Source organism: Puccinia triticina, chromosome 2A, assembly GCF_026914185.1.
Source record: "Puccinia triticina chromosome 2A, complete sequence".
Taxonomy (NCBI): Eukaryota; Fungi; Basidiomycota; class Pucciniomycetes; order Pucciniales; family Pucciniaceae; genus Puccinia; species Puccinia triticina.
In genome coordinates this window covers 887,849-906,072 of record NC_070559.1, presented here as the reverse complement: position 1 = coordinate 906,072, position 18,224 = coordinate 887,849, and the positions used below count along the sequence as shown (strand labels likewise).

At 45.6% G+C, this 18,224-nt stretch overlaps 4 protein-coding genes across 4 annotated transcripts; 2 read left to right on the top strand and 2 right to left on the bottom strand.

Annotated features, from left to right (window-relative positions):
• Positions 1-1,789: 1,789 nt before the first annotated feature.
• Positions 1,790-3,222, bottom strand: PtA15_2A102 (uncharacterized protein; the record flags this gene model as incomplete). Its single annotated transcript, XM_053166089.1, has 6 exons — positions 1,790-2,079; positions 2,183-2,405; positions 2,515-2,598; positions 2,735-2,930; positions 3,030-3,082; positions 3,157-3,222. 6 exons carry the CDS (start codon positions 3,220-3,222, stop codon positions 1,790-1,792), a joined length of 912 nt encoding a protein of 303 aa, XP_053017345.1.
• A 4,700-nt stretch (positions 3,223-7,922) lies between these two features.
• On the bottom strand, positions 7,923-9,264 carry PtA15_2A101 (uncharacterized protein; the record flags this gene model as incomplete). The annotated part of the gene is made up of 6 exons (XM_053166088.1): positions 7,923-8,071; positions 8,178-8,436; positions 8,543-8,805; positions 8,891-8,977; positions 9,054-9,106; positions 9,170-9,264. 6 exons carry the CDS (start codon positions 9,262-9,264, stop codon positions 7,923-7,925), a joined length of 906 nt encoding a protein of 301 aa, XP_053017344.1.
• Positions 9,265-13,558: 4,294 nt separating this feature from the next.
• PtA15_2A100 (uncharacterized protein) lies at positions 13,559-15,111 on the top strand (the record flags this gene model as incomplete). The annotated part of the gene is made up of 7 exons (XM_053166087.1): positions 13,559-13,576; positions 13,648-13,698; positions 14,062-14,184; positions 14,277-14,341; positions 14,440-14,557; positions 14,635-14,786; positions 14,886-15,111. 7 exons carry the CDS (start codon positions 13,559-13,561, stop codon positions 15,109-15,111), a joined length of 753 nt encoding a protein of 250 aa, XP_053017343.1.
• Positions 15,112-16,477: 1,366 nt separating this feature from the next.
• PtA15_2A99 (uncharacterized protein) lies at positions 16,478-17,837 on the top strand (the record flags this gene model as incomplete). Its single annotated transcript, XM_053167033.1, has 6 exons — positions 16,478-16,609; positions 16,710-16,780; positions 16,869-17,115; positions 17,216-17,340; positions 17,417-17,501; positions 17,571-17,837. The coding sequence occupies 6 exons, from the start codon at positions 16,478-16,480 to the stop codon at positions 17,835-17,837; spliced, it is 927 nt and encodes a 308-aa protein (XP_053017342.1).
• Positions 17,838-18,224: the final 387 nt, after the last annotated feature.

The window sequence follows — 18,224 nt, the reverse complement described above, 5'->3', positions numbered from 1 at the left end:
TTACATGGGGGGGTCAATGTAAAGTCATGCAATGTAAAAATCACCCACCCCGTATGCAACAGTGGAATGTATAACAAGTCGTCAATCGCACTCCGCACATCATCAAGAGGATCAAAAAATAGAAAGGACTCAACTTGTCAGCCGGGCTACTATAATGAGTTAGAGCCCAGCTAACTATTCTAGTATATGAAGTAGCGGCGCAAAGGGCCGCTAAAGATAAGATATAAAATACATTCTTTTACTAGTAGTAGCGGCGCAGAGCGCCGCGCACAAGGTCAAAAAAGATATTCATTATTGAATAGTACTTGCGGTGCAGAGCGCCGTACATAAAAACTAGGCAAATATAGCTTCCCTCAAACCCTAGACCGAGTCAAGAGGCGAATAGTAGATCTTCAGCCCAAGGAAACGGCAGGAGAACGGACAATGAATTGGTTAAGAACCCGCTCTCAAGCTAAGAGAACGGGTTGCAAGACATTCTCCAGTTCTATTGAACTAGGAGAGTGACAACACAAAGATCGATTGGAAACGGCCGGAGGAGCGTAGCGGTAAAATAAACTACTTATCCTCCCCCGGCCGTAGACGAATAGTCAAGAGAAGACTTGGTGAACTACTACCCTCCCTCGGATCGAGGAAGAGGGAACTACAGCACCGAAGATGTCTGACAGGAGCGATGTGAATAAGTAGAATTCAAAAACGCTCCTGCCCACGCACTATCCCTCCGGCCGAAAAGCCAAGGAGAGAACACTAAAAAGCTACAACCCCACCGGTTGTAGCTCGAGTATATAACCAGGGACCTTTGAGCGAGTAAAGGCCCCTCAGAGAATCCTATAACCATATCGTCGCCTTGTAAGTCCCGCCCTAGTCTAATCGACTTGTCCGCCGGCCTGCCCTCGCCTCGATCTTGGTTTTGTGAATTGGTCGTCTTTTTTTGCCACAGACCCTCGCTGAGAGTAAGTCTGCGTTTTTTTCCCTTTTCTGCCGGGATTTTATCCCAAAACCCTATCCTGGGTGCGTTTCGACGTACAAACACCCCCGTTCACAGGGCCCCAGAAGTCACAGGCCTCTAAACACCTCTGCGCACCTGTGCGCAGACCCTGTAAGAACTGCGGAGGGCACTTAAACACCCCAGGCGCTCCTGGCCCCTCCGTTAACCCCTTTTTTGGGTTCATTAGAAATAACTTATCCCGGTTATTTCGTACTTTTACCGCGCATTTGCTGCGCGCTCCACCGCACCGTGCACAGTCACCGGTGTAGCTAGAGGAGTACAAGTACTCTTGGCATCACCGCGCCTGACACAACTTGTGGACCTTGAAAGGTGCTGAAATCAAACGGATCGCCAACCTTAATGCTCTTGAGATTCTCTTTCAAAGCAGCGACAAATTTCTGAGAAAGAAAAAAAATATATGCGGTCAGCCTTACAAGATTGAATCTGCCCAGATTCCGTGATTTTTGTGTCAACAAAATGGACTAACATCATAGATGGCCTCCTGGACATACACTCTTGACCCGGCAGAACAACATTGCTGAAAACAATCCATTCAGTTGAATTTTTGATTTCGGGGAAGGTGACCCTCAAGAGAAAGGAATGAGCGAAAACCAACTCCATGGTTGAAAAATAACCCAAACTGAGCCCATTTGACGGCTTGATCAAAATCTGCATCATCAAAGACACTTTGCCATTATGAAGAGTTGTTGGTTGAAGAAGATTTGTATGAGTAAATATCGGTCAATTGTATGTCCTTTTTCGCTTCCTGAAAAAAAATCAAAGGGATGAAAAATGAGGGATTATTTACATGTTAGGTGATTTGCCACCAAGTTCGAGCGTGACTTTTTTGAGATTGCTCTGGCCGGATTGGGCGAGGATCTGTTTGCCGACAGCGGTCGAACCGGTAAACGCGATCTTCTCAATCAAGGGATGTTTGGCCATAGGCTGCCCGGCTCCACTCCCGAAACCGGGAAGAATGTTGAGCACCCCGGGCGGAAAGATCTCTTTGATGAATCGGCATAGATATAGGGCTGTCAATGGTGTTTGTTCAGCCGACTTCAAAACTATCGTGTTTCCAGTCGCTAGTGCTGGGGCTATCTTCCAAGACAACATGAGAAGTCTTTCGCGGAAAATTCCGAGACAAAAATGAGTTTGGTCTAAACAAATTTTCCTGCAATGACCCCAAACTTTACGCACGGGAAATTCCTGGATGAGCGAGAAGTGGCGCACATATCAGGAGAAAAAAAAGTATCACAGATAGTTCGACCGCAAACTTTTCGTGGGATTGAGCGGAGACTGAGTGCTCTAACCAAGGAATAATTTGCCCGACCACGCCAATTGGCTCGTGCATGGTGAAAGCCATCTTGGACTCATTGACCTCGATTGTCTGGCCGGTATTCTTATCCGCCCATCCGCCATACTGATACATAGAAATAACAAACAAAAAAGAATGGTAAAAGCCAAGGTTTTTTTCTTCTATCACAACACTTCTGCTACTGGTCATAATTTTGAGTTCTGAAGTCACGCACGTATCTGAGGCACGCGGCTGGTGCCGGAATTTCAAAGCCTTTAGCTATCGTGAAAGCCTTGCCGTTATCCATAGCTTCCATTGCCTAAGTGGTTAATCGTCATATTTTTCATTTCGATTTGAGGGATGGAAAGACAAAAACAAGAAGATGTAAAGATCAGTTGAGTAAATTGTACGTGAAAGGCATGCTCCAACGAAGAGGAGCGGGGAAAAATCAATACCGCGAAAGTGCCCAAGTTAGCCTCGATCTTGTCGGCCAACTGCATTAGCATTGTACCCCTCGATGCGCCTGGGGTTTCAAAACCCCAGACTTGATCATATGCCTCTGAGGCGGCTTTGACGGCGATATTGACATCTTCGGATTTTGCTTCTGAGACTGATCCAATTACCTTGCCATTGGTCGGGTTAAGTGTCTCGCTAGATTGATCCCAGAATCAAAACAAACAGGCCATCAGTTGGATCAGGTCGCCTTCCTCTCATGCAACACAAAGTCTAGTGAGCAGCGTCATAACTGACAAGGTACCCTTACTCGCTGACTCGACGAATTGGTTGTTGATAAATAAACCAGTCTACAGGACAATAAACGACCATTAGCATTCCCGCAGGGTGAAACTGGGGCAGTTGAGAAACTCTTGCTGCACACCTCTAAGGTGACTGTCTCAATCTTGAGATGAGGTGGGAAGCTCAAAGTGATCTGTGGGTGTGCCATGGGCGCAATGGAAAGCTTCTTCAGTATATTTACAGGGGTCAAGACTTGCGGTTCAGCAGAGACAATTTATAGGTTCCCTCAACTCGATTTAGAGTACCCAAATAGGGGGGTTCACGTTGCAAAAAAAGCAATGCTGATTTCGTCTGCTCATGCATAGGGATGAAACTGGGTCGGGTTTGGGTCGGAAAACAGTGCCCAAACCCGACCCGGGTATAATTGCGGGTCGGGGCGGGTCGGGTCGGATTCAGGTTAGCACTGCCCGAACCCAACCCTGCTTGTGATGAAGTCGGGTCTGGGTCGGGGCAGGTCGGGTCAAGCCATATTTATGGCTTATTTCCATGCCAACAGCTCATGGAAATCATTCAATCAATCTCATTCTTATTTAGTAATTCTGTCTTATTTATTCAATGTAATTCTGTATATATAACACGATATCGATATTTTTTCAATGAATGTGAAAGAGGTTGGATAAAAAAACATCAGAACTTATACTATATCAGTCGGAGTCAAGCTCAGATTCTTCGGGCTGTTGGTCAGAGAGGCCCTTGTTGGTTCTAATCCAATCTTGCCCGCAGACAAGGGCTTCGAGTGTTTTGGGATTCAGCCGATTTCTAGAGGGGCTGAGCACTCTTCCCCCAGTTGAGAAGGCTGACTCGGATGCTATTGATGTCATCGGTGCTATTAAGAAGTACCTCGCCAGTTTTGAAAGGGTTGGGAATCGGACTGCGTTTGTTTTCCACCAATCGAGGATATTGAACGACGGAGTATCGACGGCAACCGTGCCTTCTTGCAGATAGAGATCAAGTTCTGCCGTAGCCGTGACTGTTGGTACAGTCTTTGTCATCTTGCTTGCAAGGTACTCCTTGAAGCGACTTTCCTCAATGTCTTCAAACGTATTTTTAGAATCTAAAGTTGTACTATTGTTGATCGATTGAGAGCCTTGAGAGGCATTCAAAGTGTTTGATTTTGGTTTTGCGTTGGAGGCGAACTCGTTGAACAAGGCGTAGAGTTGTTTTGTTATGCCATTGATTTTTTTTGGAACTTCACATTTGTCTGTGTCCGAATCACAGTTTTCGAGGAGCAGAAACTCGATGAGCGAAAGCTTGTATCGCGGATCGAAGACGAGGAAGATTGCGGCCGACTCTTCAGGGTTTTTCCAATATTTGTCGTACTTTTCTTGCATTGGTTCCACTAGATCGCAAAGTTCAGTCGGTCCGGATTGAAGAACATCGTTCAGCTTCTTTTTTATTCTAACTATATTCACATAAAGCATGTGGGCTGTTGGACAATGAGTCATGCACAGCTTCAATGTTGCTGCGGGTTTGAGAATAAACAATTGAAAATGAGTACATTATTCAAATGGATAGAGTAAATAAAATGAATATGTCAACTAACCAGTGTTGAATCTTGAAAGAAAATCTTTCATTGCCGTGATCTCCTCCCACTCTTTGGCAGCAGGACAGTTGTTATAGTTCGCATCTTGCAGGGCTAGATTCTCAAAGGCCTCTCGGTACGGTATAGACGAATTGAGCATATGAAATGTCGAGTTCCAGCGCGTTGGCACATCGAGTACTGGCTGGGCTAGATTTCCAATATTTGTCAACTCAAGAGCCTCTTTGAATTGTCGCTTTTGGGAGGGGGTACTTCTGATATATTGGACAGAGTCTCGGATCTTGCTGATGGCGGGAGAGAGCTGATGCAAACCATCTTTGACGATCAGGTTGATGATGTGTGTGGCGCATCGCACATGGAAGAACTTCCCTTCCATTATCGGTGGGGATCGACTTTTGTCTTGAAGTAACTGTTTGACTCGAGCCACGGCAACATCGTTTGCAGCGGCGTTATCGACAGTAATAAAAGAGACTTTGTCGATAGCTTTCCATTCAACAATCGCTGAGAAGAGCTGCTCAGCGATTAGCAATCCGGTGTGAGGTGGCGGAAGTTCCTTGAACAAGATGAGTCGCTTTTTCAGAGTCCAGTCAGACGAGAGGAAATGCGCTGAGATCACCATGTAGGGGGTTTGATTTGAAGTCATCCAGAGGTCAGTTGTTAAGGCGATTTGATTCGCTTCGACGATCTCAAGGGCAATATCGGCTTTGGTTGAGTGATACATCTCCAAGATGTCTTTCTTGACGGTTATTCAACTATAGAGTTTGAACTGAGGTTGTAAGCTCGCCACAAATTCCCTGAACAGCTTACTCTCGACCGACTTGAACGAATGTTTGTCAGTAACGACCATCTTCGCAAGAAGATCGCGGGACTTCTGCTGAGAAAACACCCAATTGGTCGGTGTCGAATTCTTCGAGATTTGCAGCATAGTCTACCTGCTTCGTGATCAATAAGAGGTGCATCGTTCAAGGTGTCGCCAAAGGTGTTTCGTTCCGCACAAGCTTTTGGCAGATAAAGTTTGCTGGCAGTACCGACATTGTCCTCTTTTCTCTTCACCTGTTTCAACATTCAAACAAAATAAAAATAAATAAACATTAGAATATTTTTGATTCAGAGAATAGAGAAAGTAACAACCAACCTTCCCCACTGGGTTTGAAGTGGTTCCATATCTTGCTTGTGGTTTTACGTGGTTTTTGGCCTTGAGACGAACTTTTTTCTCCGGTTTGGGAAGCTTCGTTTGCCAAGCGGGGAGCTTTTTCTTGGGATTCACGGGGCTGACTGGGGTCCAGGACTTGGATGTCGTCTTCGGCCTCACTTTCCGCAGGTGACTGGTGGTCTTGATCAATAGAGCCCTTGGCGTCGTTAGTTGCCCCGGTATCGTCTTTGGTTGAGGAGGGGACGTGCTTCTTGCGCTTGAGGGGGCGTACTTGTTGAGAGCGGGTCCTGGCCATGGTGAAGTCGTGGGTAACGGGCTGGTAGCTGAGAGCGGCAGCCTGAGTATATGTACATATATTCAGTGCTGACGGGCCACGGCCCCGCAAACTATGATTGGTGGCCCAGTGGGAGCGCCGGCCGCGCAATTGATGTAGTCTGGGAGCGCGGGGCCACGTGTTTTACATGGGTACCCGCCTGCTGCGCGGGTCTGTAAACGGGTCGGCGGGTCGAACCAACAGCCAAAATGGCTGCCCGAACCCGACCCAAAAATCTGGCGGGTCTGAGGCGGGTCGGGTCAAAAATGGGTTTTTGTGACAAAGGTCAACCCGAACCCGGCCCCAGACCCGACACGGGCCGGGTACCCGCCGGGTCGACCCGACCCACTTTCATCCCTACTCATGCACCTGTGAGTAAGGCTTATGCCTTGCAGATTGCTTCCAAAGGGGAGCTGCCCAGCCAAACCTTTTTGCTTTCTCAGGATTTTCAAAAGCTGCATCTGCTGGTTTTGGTGGCTGATTTGCAAAATCTGCCTTACGTGAACCTCCCAATGTCTTCTCGTAGTCCCTTGGGATCTGATGACGTAGCCTCCACAAATCACTTGGATACCTGAATATACTGCAAACATGTCAGCTCATAGACAATTGTGAATATGTGCCCCAGGACAGCGGGCCGATTGAGACTTTCGAGCTCCCAGCAAGCTCTGCATTCACTTGCCCAAAGACTTGCTCCTTGGAAATCGGTTGGCCAGCTCACTGACCATCTCACAGCAAGATTGACAAAAGCAGCTGCGTGCCTTCCTGAGCTTGAACACAATGTGTGTTCACAAAAGCTTGGACTTTGGCTTTTAAAGCTATGGAGTCTGAGGTACCGCGAAATCGCCGGTTTAATCATGAGGTTTCTGCGGCACACAGCTCCGTTTGATGATCATTCTTCCGGCTGTGGTTGGATGACCTCCTGAACCCAGATGTGTGGTTAGGAGGCAGCAGCCATCATTATAAGATGCCGTATGGGGTAAGGCAAATAGGATCTGGTCGATACAGTCCCGTCGCGGGTCAGCTATCGGCTCTGACAAATCCCGGTCTCCAATCTCGGTCATAGATTGCAAAACAAACAGAGAGGAAGATACACGGGGGGCGCGTTTCGCCGTCAAGAGGACAGAGATTTCTCGTACTCAGGACTCGGTTTCATGACCCACCAGTGGTTGACGACATGATGGCGGGGCGCACGATGTCTGCCAAAGAGCCAGTCGGATGGCCGGTGTAATAGGGGGGTTCACGTAAGGCTGATTTCGCAAATCAGCAACCAAAACCAGCAGATGCAGCTTTTGAAAATCGTGAGAAAGCAAAAAGGTTTGGCTGGGCAGCTCCCCTTTGGAAGCAATCTGCAAGGCATAAACCTTACTCACAGGTGCATGAGCAGACGAAATCAGCATTGCTTTTTTTGCAACGTGAACCCCCCTAATAGTAGTGCCAATGACAGCAAGCAGATCATCCACACGACCAGAGCTGTCTGATGACGCCAGAATGGGTGGCATGGTGACGAGCCCCCCACATGCCATAACCTTGAACATCGACCCCCAAGGTTGGGCATAGGCGGCAGAATACTGGCGCTCAGACCCGGGCGGGCCGCGAGCCCAATTGGCAGTCTTATTGATCAATGGACAGTGATGATTTTTACTTTAGCAGATAAGACAAAATGGAAAACAAATTTTGTCAACTTCAAACTTCACATTGCTCGCGGAAAAACCTGCTATATATTTGGGGACTCGCTTATTCATTGCAAATGATCAACAAAAGAGATCAGAAGAAACAATTCATGTTACCCATACATGCTCATCAGGTCACTCGTAAACAACAAAATGTTACACATAGCTAAGTCTAAATTTCAGGCAGGGGTATGTTCACAATCAATAGTTGAGCATTGTGTTTACTAGCATAACCTATTATGGTCAGGGTGTGATCCGCACAAGACTTTTTTAAGATTGGTGAATTTGAAATCGCGCAAGAAGTACCGGTAAAGATTGTGTCTGGTCATGCAATGAAAGGAAGGAAATCAAAAAAAAAGGTTAGAATGACTAATCGGTACGTCAATCAAAGGATGAGTGATATAAAATGGAAGAATAATCTGCTCACCGCGTTCTTGTCCGACACGATTGCAAGTAACGAACGTTCTATTTTTCAATTTCCAAAAAGGTGCACAACGCATTGCCCAGTAATTCATTGTGTCCCCGGTTTCCTCCCAACTCCTACCAGTTTCAGTATGATGAGGATCAGGTACCGGACTTGAGGATAGCCACGCCATGGAGCATATCATCATCTCGGCATTATGATTGACTGCAAAGTTACTGAGCTCGTATGCGTCAAATGGGGCTTCAAATCGATCGGGACTTAACTGTTGTTTTGAATGGAAATGAAGTACATTGATCATGGTAAGGATAACGTACAAATCAGACTTATAGATTTTTGTGAGATGGGGATGAAGGAATGGAAAACTCAACATCCATACAAATCCCAATGCAACATCTGACCGCGTTACCAGGCTTGCCGTTCAATCTTGCAACGTTCAGGTCGATGACTAAGAATCCTTCGCCGGGCCTAGCCCAGATGTCGTCGACTGGGGGATAAAGTTGAGTCTTGTGATAAACCTTTATCAACTCACCCTGATCGGAAACTATTCCCAAGGCATTGTAAATCTGCCTCACTCCTGGCTCTGAAATTCGTTGAGGGAAGCCAATCATTATATGGCAGTTGAGTTTTAGAGCTGATCAATCCGAGTTTCAAGACCAATTATTTCCTTGGTCAGCTGCTCATCTGTAGAGAGTTTCAGATCATCGAATGACCCTAACCTGTCTTTTTAGCCCACGTTATTGATATGCCATCAATCTCCGACTCGATAAACGGCCCGAGATCCTCAAAAGAGAGAAAACTGTAGCCTTGTAAAGATATACAGGAAGTAATTAGACTTTCTCAGGAGTGTCTGCCGATGAAATATGTGATATTGGTGCTAACCGGTGAAGGCCATCTCTGGAAGGATGAGCAAATCGATTTCGTCAGGTTCTATTCTTAAGCAAAGCAATGCATGTATCAGGCTTTGTTTACAACAAGAACATGAGGATGGTGCCTACGAGGAGATGAGATTGTCGGCTTGTCGGATTGATAGCTCAGGTTGTTTGAAGGTTGGCTCAAGTTGGAGCAGTCCGATTCTTGTTGTCCGTTGCATACTCTAGCAAAATATAAGTAAGTCGGTTCAAGTCTCTTTGCTGCCTAATCCACCGAAACGGCTGGTGAGGGTGTTGGAAACTTTGGTGAGGGCTGATCGAGCAGCTCGAGCTTAACAAGACCTCTCGAGGGGGTCCCGCAGGGACCCCGCATCCCCGCGGGACTCTCCTTCGGGAGGCGGGCCCCACCTTGCGCAGGTGGGGGCTTGCGTTAAGTTCGAGCCTGGATATGCATATGAATATGACTCCTTCTGTCTCAACAGCCGTTCCCCCAGCACTGGGCCGCTAAGTAACAGTAGCATGCGCTATCCGCTATTTGAGTATTGCATAGTTCCTGGCACAATGCCGTTAGTAGCAGCGCCGCTACGGGGCCACAACGCTACACTGACAGGTGCTAAGAGCACTATCCGTTTTTGGCGGTTAATTAGCACTGCTAGCGTCGATAGCGCCGATAGGGGCCCTGTGGTTTTCAGGGGAGCCAGTTAGTGGTAGCCGGAAATCACTGACCGCTAATGGAAAACCACATTGGTGGTAGTTTAGCTCTGCTAAAGTATGCTAAACTGGGTACCAAAAGTAGTATAGTGGCCCACCGTTGGAACCAAGGATGCAACTATTAAATTACGTTTAGCGTAATTAGCGCTAACTTAGCGGTTTTTGAGGCCGCTACGCTACGCTAGATTGTAGCTTAAAATCTATTACATTTAAAGCTAACAGATATTTGAGAAAAAAGTGTAATTTTAGCTGCAAATTACAGCTAATTTAGCTGTAATGGGTAGCTAATTAGCTGTAATTTAGCGTTAGCGTGATTTAGCGGCTTTGTATTACAGCTAAAACTAACAGCCAAAATCATTAGCAGCCAACTACTACGCTACAGAATTAGCGCCGCTAATGTAATTAGCGTAGTAGTTGCTTCCTTGTTAGAACTTCCCCCATGTGTCCCTCCTTTTTAAGTTTGGCTTAAAGTCTTATGACAATCATTGCAGCCACAGTAGCAGTGCTACTGTGGCTGCAAGAATGGTGCTACTAGCACCATTCTTGCACCTTTATTGGCCAGATGGTTATCAGGTTTACCCACCCCCCTTCTTGGTCAACTATCCATCAATTTTCAGCTAGGGGAAGCTAGAGATGGCATTTGGGACCCGGGTACCGCTAGCAGTACCCAGGTACCTCTTGTTATTTTGGATAAAAAAGATACCTGGCACCGCACCCAGCACCGCCTGGCTGGTGCGGGTGGTACTTTATGGGGATACCTGCGGTACCTGCACTGCTAAACAATGGTGAGTGGTTGAGTGACTTGCTTGGGTGGTGATGGCGGTGGATTGGCTCTGAGTCACCAATGGTGCCTCAAATAAATCTGCCCCATGTGTTTGGTGGTGCTGGTGGTAGGCTGACGTGGCCCGCGTTTGGTGGTTGAGCGCAGGGGAGGGCAGGTTGATGACTGGTCTGATCGGAGCTGGGCTATTCAGCCGGGTCTGAACTTGGGGCGGGGAGCTATATCCAGCGGCAGCAGCGGCAGTGGGCATCAAAACGCGCTGCTGACCAGTGACAGGTGGTCAGCGGCCCCCCGGGTATATGGCAGGTACTGCTGAGGGTACCCGGGTACCCCTCCTTTTGGCCTGAAAAACAGACACCCGACCCCGCCTGGCAGGTGTCTAGCTGGTGTGAGCAATACCCGCCCGTGGGTGCCGGGTACCCCAAATGGGTACTGAATGCCATCTCTAGGGGAAGCTCTCCCAGGAGCCAAGATCAGGGGGGGGGGGGGGTCAAAGAAGTGTACAAAAGTTAGCAAAGAAAAACCTCAAATACTTGATCTTGTTCTTTTTTATCTGGGTTTTCTTGAAAATTTCTAATGATGCACTTTGTTTTTTTCTAGTCAAAAAAGGGACTTTGTAAAGTTCCAATGGAGCCTCACTGAAAATGGGGCTGAAAGAGGGGAATGGGACATTCTGGAAGCAAAGATTTCTAGTTCAAATTGTTGGCCGGCTGTATTTCTTGATTCTAGCCGGGAGAGAACAATTCTCTCATTTAAGTACAACTGAGTGGGAGACTTAGGAGTGAGAAGAAGAGGAAAAGGAAAAGCACTTGCCTATCCGGGAGAGAAAACGTCTCTGCCAGACTAGAGGAGATGAGGTGGCAAGAATTTTTACTCAACAGCCCGGGGGTTCATGTAATGCCATGACCCTTTTTTTGAAAACCTGTTGAAGGTGGGGGCTTCACAGACTGGGTCCAAATTATGGACTTCTGAAGATCAATTGGATAAGAAAATGGACAGGCAAGTTGAAAAGGCAGAGCAGTTGCCTCCTGGTTCAAGTACTCTTGGCCAGGGCAGCTGTCCATCACCATGGATTGTTTTGTTCTGTTTTTCTGGAGTATAACTATTGTGCTTCCCAATCACACACTGGTAAAATGTTTCAACTGATTTTCTCCCCCGCCACATTGGAATGACTAGTTGTTGTCTTTCCTTCAGTTGAACCATTTTACCAGTGTTTGATTGATGAACACAGTGTATAGATGGCCTCTTGCACACGGGTACCCACTGTAGGTGCGGGTTGTTGGATAAATGATTCTGAACCGCTGCAGCAAAGCTATGCACGCTCTGTTGATTATTTATGCATGTGCTGTTGAGAAATTGAGTTCTGGGACACGTCAACTCTTTGTGAATCCCCAGACTTGACAAGAACCACAAAAATCGACCGCCATCAAACTCAGACACCCTTAATCCACTGCCGACTCAATTCTACCTGCCGTTTCCTAGTATCACCACTATCACTATTTCTAGACAACCAAGATTCAGGAGGAGCCCGGAAATAACCAAGTGGAGGTACATCTTATCCCAAACGGTTTTCTTTCCCAGTTCCCTTTTCCTCCTGTTCTCCAGTATTGATCATGTTTTCCTTGCTGTTATTTCTCTCTCCGTTTATATCTCTCATTTTCTATATTTAGAGTAGTAGTAAGGACTAGAACATCAGAAGCTACATAATGATCTCACTCTTTTATCTCATTATGTTTTCTCACTCATCTTCTATTTTCTTTTCTCTTTACGTCAGTTATATACTACTATTAGCTTTTGGTATCTGCTGCAATAAAGTGTCTGATCTCTATTTCCTACACGGGTACCCTCCTGAAAATTTGCAAATTCTTGACACCCAAATCTGCACCCACACCCGCAGTGACAAGTACCCGGGCGCCAGGTGCCAGGTACCCGGGTGCAGGGGCAGGTACCCGCTCTGATATACTCACTTCCCGTGAGGAATCCCTCCTGGTCAGCAATACAAACGCTTGCTGGCCGGGAGGTATTCCCACATTCAGCAAGCTCCTCAATGACTGCCAGGGGATCCTCCCAGCCATTGAGTATATTGATTACTGAGTCACAAAAAATGGATCTGAGGGGTTCTGAAGGCCTCGAAAAATTCAGAAAAATTTGGAGAGATTCTCCTTGATCTTGGGAATCTTTTGTTCCCCCAAACCTTTGCTGCCCAATGGGAAAGGGTGAAGCCAGAAATGTTTGAAAAAAGACATAGTTCTGATTCTGTCAGCCCAAACTTGGACATTGGGTGTAAGTCCCTCCTTTGGAGGGTCCCGGCGGGACAGTGTGCCCCCTCAAATAGAGGGACTTTGTTAAGTTAGGGTAAGTGCCCAGACGCGCTTGCAACACCATACGTTTCAAGATAAGAATTCTCTTTGAATTCAGAAGTTTGGGAGATCAAACTAAAATTGTAATCAGTTGTTGATCGGAATAGAACAGCCACAATGCTTGAAAGCGTTGTAGGCCATCTCTGCCGTCAAAACCTCGGCAGCATTAATGCCTGACGGTCCACTCGCGGAACCTGGATGATTTGAGCTGTTGAGAGGCTCTCAGCTTCTGTTTGATTTCTGCAAACCCGACTTCGATAGGGTTGAGCTCCGGAACATCCTACAGAGGAAGGCTGATAATTCATAATTCACACTCCGGCTCTGTCTTGAACACGATTATCTCGATGGATCCCAGCACAAGTGTCCTTGTTGTGACATACGGATCATGACGATATTAGCTTCCTAGGAGCGAAAAAACATCAAATCGATGGTATGGATTCGGAGAGGTGTTGGTATGACCGATGCAGGCGGCGTCGCTTGAAGCAATGATATGCGATAACGTGTGGGATTGATGATGGCTGCTGCCTCCCGACCAGAACCACAGCCGGAGGAGTCAACCCGAGCTGTACATATATGCGGCAGAAACCCTGAGCAATACTCCTTGAGCGCAAAGCAGGTTCTCTTGACCATTTCCAGGAAGCATTGCATCATCAACCACCCAGTATGACCACCAAAGCAAATGTTCGTTGACAATTATCATCTTTCCAAACTATCCGCAAGTACTGCTTATCACTGATTCATCTTTCTTCTAGGCCAAAAATGAAAAAATCGACTACCTCAAGGGGGCCGAAGCAGAGTCCAAAGTAGGTATTTACTTCGGTGCCGAGAATCATGCGAGCTCCATCACAAACTGAGGAAGAAACCTCATTTTAGGTACTCGAGTATCTGATTCAACAAAACAGGCTAGTTAGCTTGTCAATACTGTTTTGTTACCTTGGACTCGCAAGCGATCTCCTTTCATGAACTAATGCGCCTGCATCGGTTATTCAATTACAGACCGCACAACGCAGCGGATGTGAGTACGCATTTATCGGATCGCAATTCAACGCGACTTTTTTCCGAGGAAAAGGGTCTTCACCCGCTGACGACCTGTGCATCTCAACGAACCTTATCTTATTCTTCATGGCAATCATCTCTTGACTTATGATTTCGAACGGAGCCGGTAGATCAGTGCCAACTTGAAAGTGATCAAGAAGGCAGACGTGTTGAAATGTTTGACTTACCTTCATGAATCCCAAAAGATAGATATGAAGCTATTTGGAAAACAAGCAGTTTACTGTTGTAAACAGGTGAAGTGCCACTGCACATCTTGAACAAAGTCAATGAAAGTCCGATACGACTCAGCACATGTTGAACGGTTCGAATCACCTTTTGTATTTAGTCTTCTCAATCTGCTGTAGCACCCGAAGAACTTAAAGAAATGCAGGCTGAGCAAGAGGATCTCAAGTTAGTACGCTTTCACTAGTCGCTCCAATTTTCCTTCAACGCTTCTCTCCCTGTCAGTCTGAGAAACAGATGGATTATTGATTTTCCTGTTTGCTCAGAAACACGACAAAAAACTTGAAAGAAAACAATGCGAAAATGAGAAACGAGCTAGGAGAGCTGGGGAAGTTACCGCCAACTTCCGAGATCCCAGTCGTAAAGAATGAACTCAAGCAAACTGTAAGATTCCAGTTTTACTCAATTAATGGTCTTGATCATCTCGGAGAGTACTTTTTCTTATAAATCTTGTACGGAAGTGGATCGAACTTCAAAGTCGCTTAGCAGCACTTCGACCCGATGAACCTGATAAAGAGAAGGAAGAAGTTACTTTAAAAACACCGGAAGAGATCGCGAAACTAGATCAACAGATTGAAAAGTATAAGGCTTTATGGCTTAGTCACCGCAAGACGTAAGTTCATTATGTGGATTCAAGCCTTCATGATTTCTGGTTGGAATTCCAGAAAACTTCATACTTACATGGTGATCTTGATGGATTGGGCACTCATAGATGTAAACAGGCCATTCGTGTGGTTCAGGACATTTTGGCGGATGACGAAGCTAGAAGTAGCCTTATGGAACAAATTGGTCTCGAAGATGATTCCGCTGAATTAACGTCACTCGAGCAAGAACATATTCAGAGTCATGCTGCACCTGCCCCAAAAGCAGAATCCCGACATCACAGTCATCCTCCCGTCGGGATCAAAAGAACCTTCAGCGGCAGTATCAAGGTCTGAGATCATGCAGGCAGCGTCAAGGTCCTAAGTGTGGCCGAGTTTGTAATGTTACAACCCCACAATATTTTCGCTTTTCTCACATTTACCCGGGTTATCCCTTTCTGAAGTCGCCGATTGAGTGTCTAAAGTAGGCAGCCGAGCCAATCATTCTTTCATGATTGTTTCTAGTATCTTTAATCGATTGATTCCACAATTTGCTCAGTACAATCACAACTCGGCCGAAGTTTTATTCTACGTAATGAAGGTTTTTGGGCGGAGCCTTTTTGTAAGTAGCAGTTACCAAGATGGACAGTTACCTCAAAAAGTGTCGGAAGACAATTAAAATAAATACAATATTGTAAATATCATTCATCTATACACCTCAAAAAACGACGTTTGGTGCGAATTAATTTGCCTCTCTTTCTTGTCTTGAGGTCGTTAAGTGCATTCCTCTCTGACACGTAAATGTGAACTCTGCATCATGTTTTCATTGCCAACTGATTACGACTACATATATTCCTCTTTGAATTCTGGTATGGTACCTTGGTTTTTATATGGCGCATGGGGGTTGGATCCCGACAGCACTTCCTTTCTCAATGTCAGCGGTTGAGCTATATAGAGCTTAGTTACCGTACTTAAAGTTCATTGTAGCAAAATTTCCTTCCGGATTGCATAATGCACTCGCGGTAATCGCTCCATGATAGCGAAGTGGCTTCGTTTTAATTTGTGGATTAACTTCGTCAGGAATGATACATATATCCTCCTTTTAAAACTATTTTTAAAGTTTTGATGAATGCAGGTTCTTATAGCGGATATACTTGTCACCAGCGTTACAAATCGTTCTTCATTTGCAAGCTACAGGTCGGTTGCGAGGTTGTTCCGTCGTCTTTGAGATTGCATGATAAGGCAATTTGTCGTCTAGATCGTCGTTTTGTTCGACCTGGTTGGGCAGTACATGAACAGGTGGCAGCGGCTCAACATGAAGAAGGACCACTTATTCCTTAGTGCTCTTCGACCTCGAGTGACTCGTATCGAAGGCACCAACTTGAAAGCATTCAGCACTTTGCAATTGGTTTCGACTTTCTGGCCGATGGGCAGCAACCAATTGTTTGTCGATTGGAAAACCACAATCTGTGGACAGTGATTGGAGGATAAAAGGGAGCGTCGGGCCACGATTGCCAACAAAAGAGTAGACTCACCACCAGACCGAATATTTAGTTGATCATATATAAATCATACCTGAGAACGTCTTATTCACATCACGTGAATTTTTCTTTGAAAGAGTGAAGCAGGCTTCAATTCACCTTCCATCATAATTCAGCATTATACTCTATCAATACACCCTAAGATCATCACTGTCACCTAAATTTGGAGACAATTAGCCCCAATGCATACTGAAAGCAGGACAAAACTACTTGTCCTTGTGACACTATTTGTTTCTTTCTTACAAGGAACATCTGCTGCTTCGACTCATCGGCGGTACCGTAGACAAGTTCCTCAAGAATGGGCACATGCTAAGGTAAGCTTAATCTCAAAGCAGCGTGAATTGTTTAAAATCAAACCTCAATGGGGCTTGGCCATCTCTGGAGTATTGATAATTTTATTTCATTTTTAATTAGGAAGTAAATATTGTTGATAAAATGCTTAAGCTTAGTAACCCTTTGGACATAACACATCCAATTTTCAGTTTGTCAGTAACTTTTTTTCCTATTGAAATGTGACATTGATTATCTAAATGAATTTGTTGATTAAAGCTGATACAATCGAAAACTATTTAGACTGGGGAATGAGGCCGCATCAAATGGGACGGGGAAGCTCGACAAAAAGCACCTTGACTGTTTCCAGAAGATTGTGGCTGATCAAGCGTTCACGAATGCAAAGAAGGCCGGAAACAAGGAGGGTCAGGAGGCTGCTATAATTTTTGCGTCAGTCGAAAAAAACACCAAGACAGTAGGCGTGGCTAGTGTTCCTTGTAAAAGTAAGAAGATGGTAAACCCTGAGATTGAGAGATTGATACAGCATCAGGTTGGTTTTCAAAATTCATTTCTTACATCTCAGATTCAATCATAATAATTTTTAGAACTAATTAAAATGCGGCTTTGATTTATCTTGTTTTTTTAACAAGGATGCTGCGTCTCCAGGGGCTGCTGAAAATAACAAGAAGTCGGCCTTATTGGCTGCTCTTTCCTTGAAGGAGATAGGAAGCGACCCTAGCATATCTCTGCGTACTGGCACATTCAAAGCTGGAGAGTAAGTCATTTGAGAAAGATATTCAATTTGATGAGAAAAATGCTCATTGATCGTGGTAACTACTACCTTTCCACAGCACCAAGAATACCAATAATGGTCGTGGTAACAGTTGTGATGATGAGAAAGACACCGAGGGTTGTATCTTTACTAAAAAGGCTCTGGTGAGTAGTTTGTTTTTCTAAATCATTCAAAGAGGGGTTCAATTTTATTGAGATTGTTTTCCCCTGAAGGTTGAAGATGTAACAAAAGCAGAAATCGATGAGTTTGTGCAAAAGCATGCTGGCGGATCTGGGGAGGAGAAAAAGGATGTCACCCAATTCAATAAGAAACCCGATGGTGCGGGTGGTAAAGATGGTGATGTGATGAAGAAGGATAGCGCAGCCGAAAAGTTGGGCGGAACAACTACGATTGTTGTAAAAGAAGACAAGGAAAAGACCGCTGCCTTGAAGGAAACAGCCAGCTTAGCAAGCACAGCTGGCACAGGAGGTCAAGATTAGAAGCCGCAGTAGCTGAAAAAACGACCAGTGGCGACTTCAGCACCACTGTATCAGAGTTAAAATTGATTGATAAAAGTGGCCCTGAAGACGAAGGGACTAAGGACAACGATGTAACAGTCAAGACGGATGGCACGACTACCCAGGTGGATAGCAAGCTTGCCACCGCAGAGGTCGCTGATAAAGGAGCAGGTGAAAAGGAGAAGGAAGAACTGGCACAGAAGGAGAAGGAAGAAAAAGCAAAGAAGGACAAGGAAGAACAAAAAAAGAAGGAGAAGGAAGAACTTGAAAAGAAGGAAAAAACAAAGAATGATAAGACAAAGAATGGAAAAGGAAAGAATAAAAACAAAAACAAGGGAGGTGACCCAAAATAAAACTAATTTGTGACCT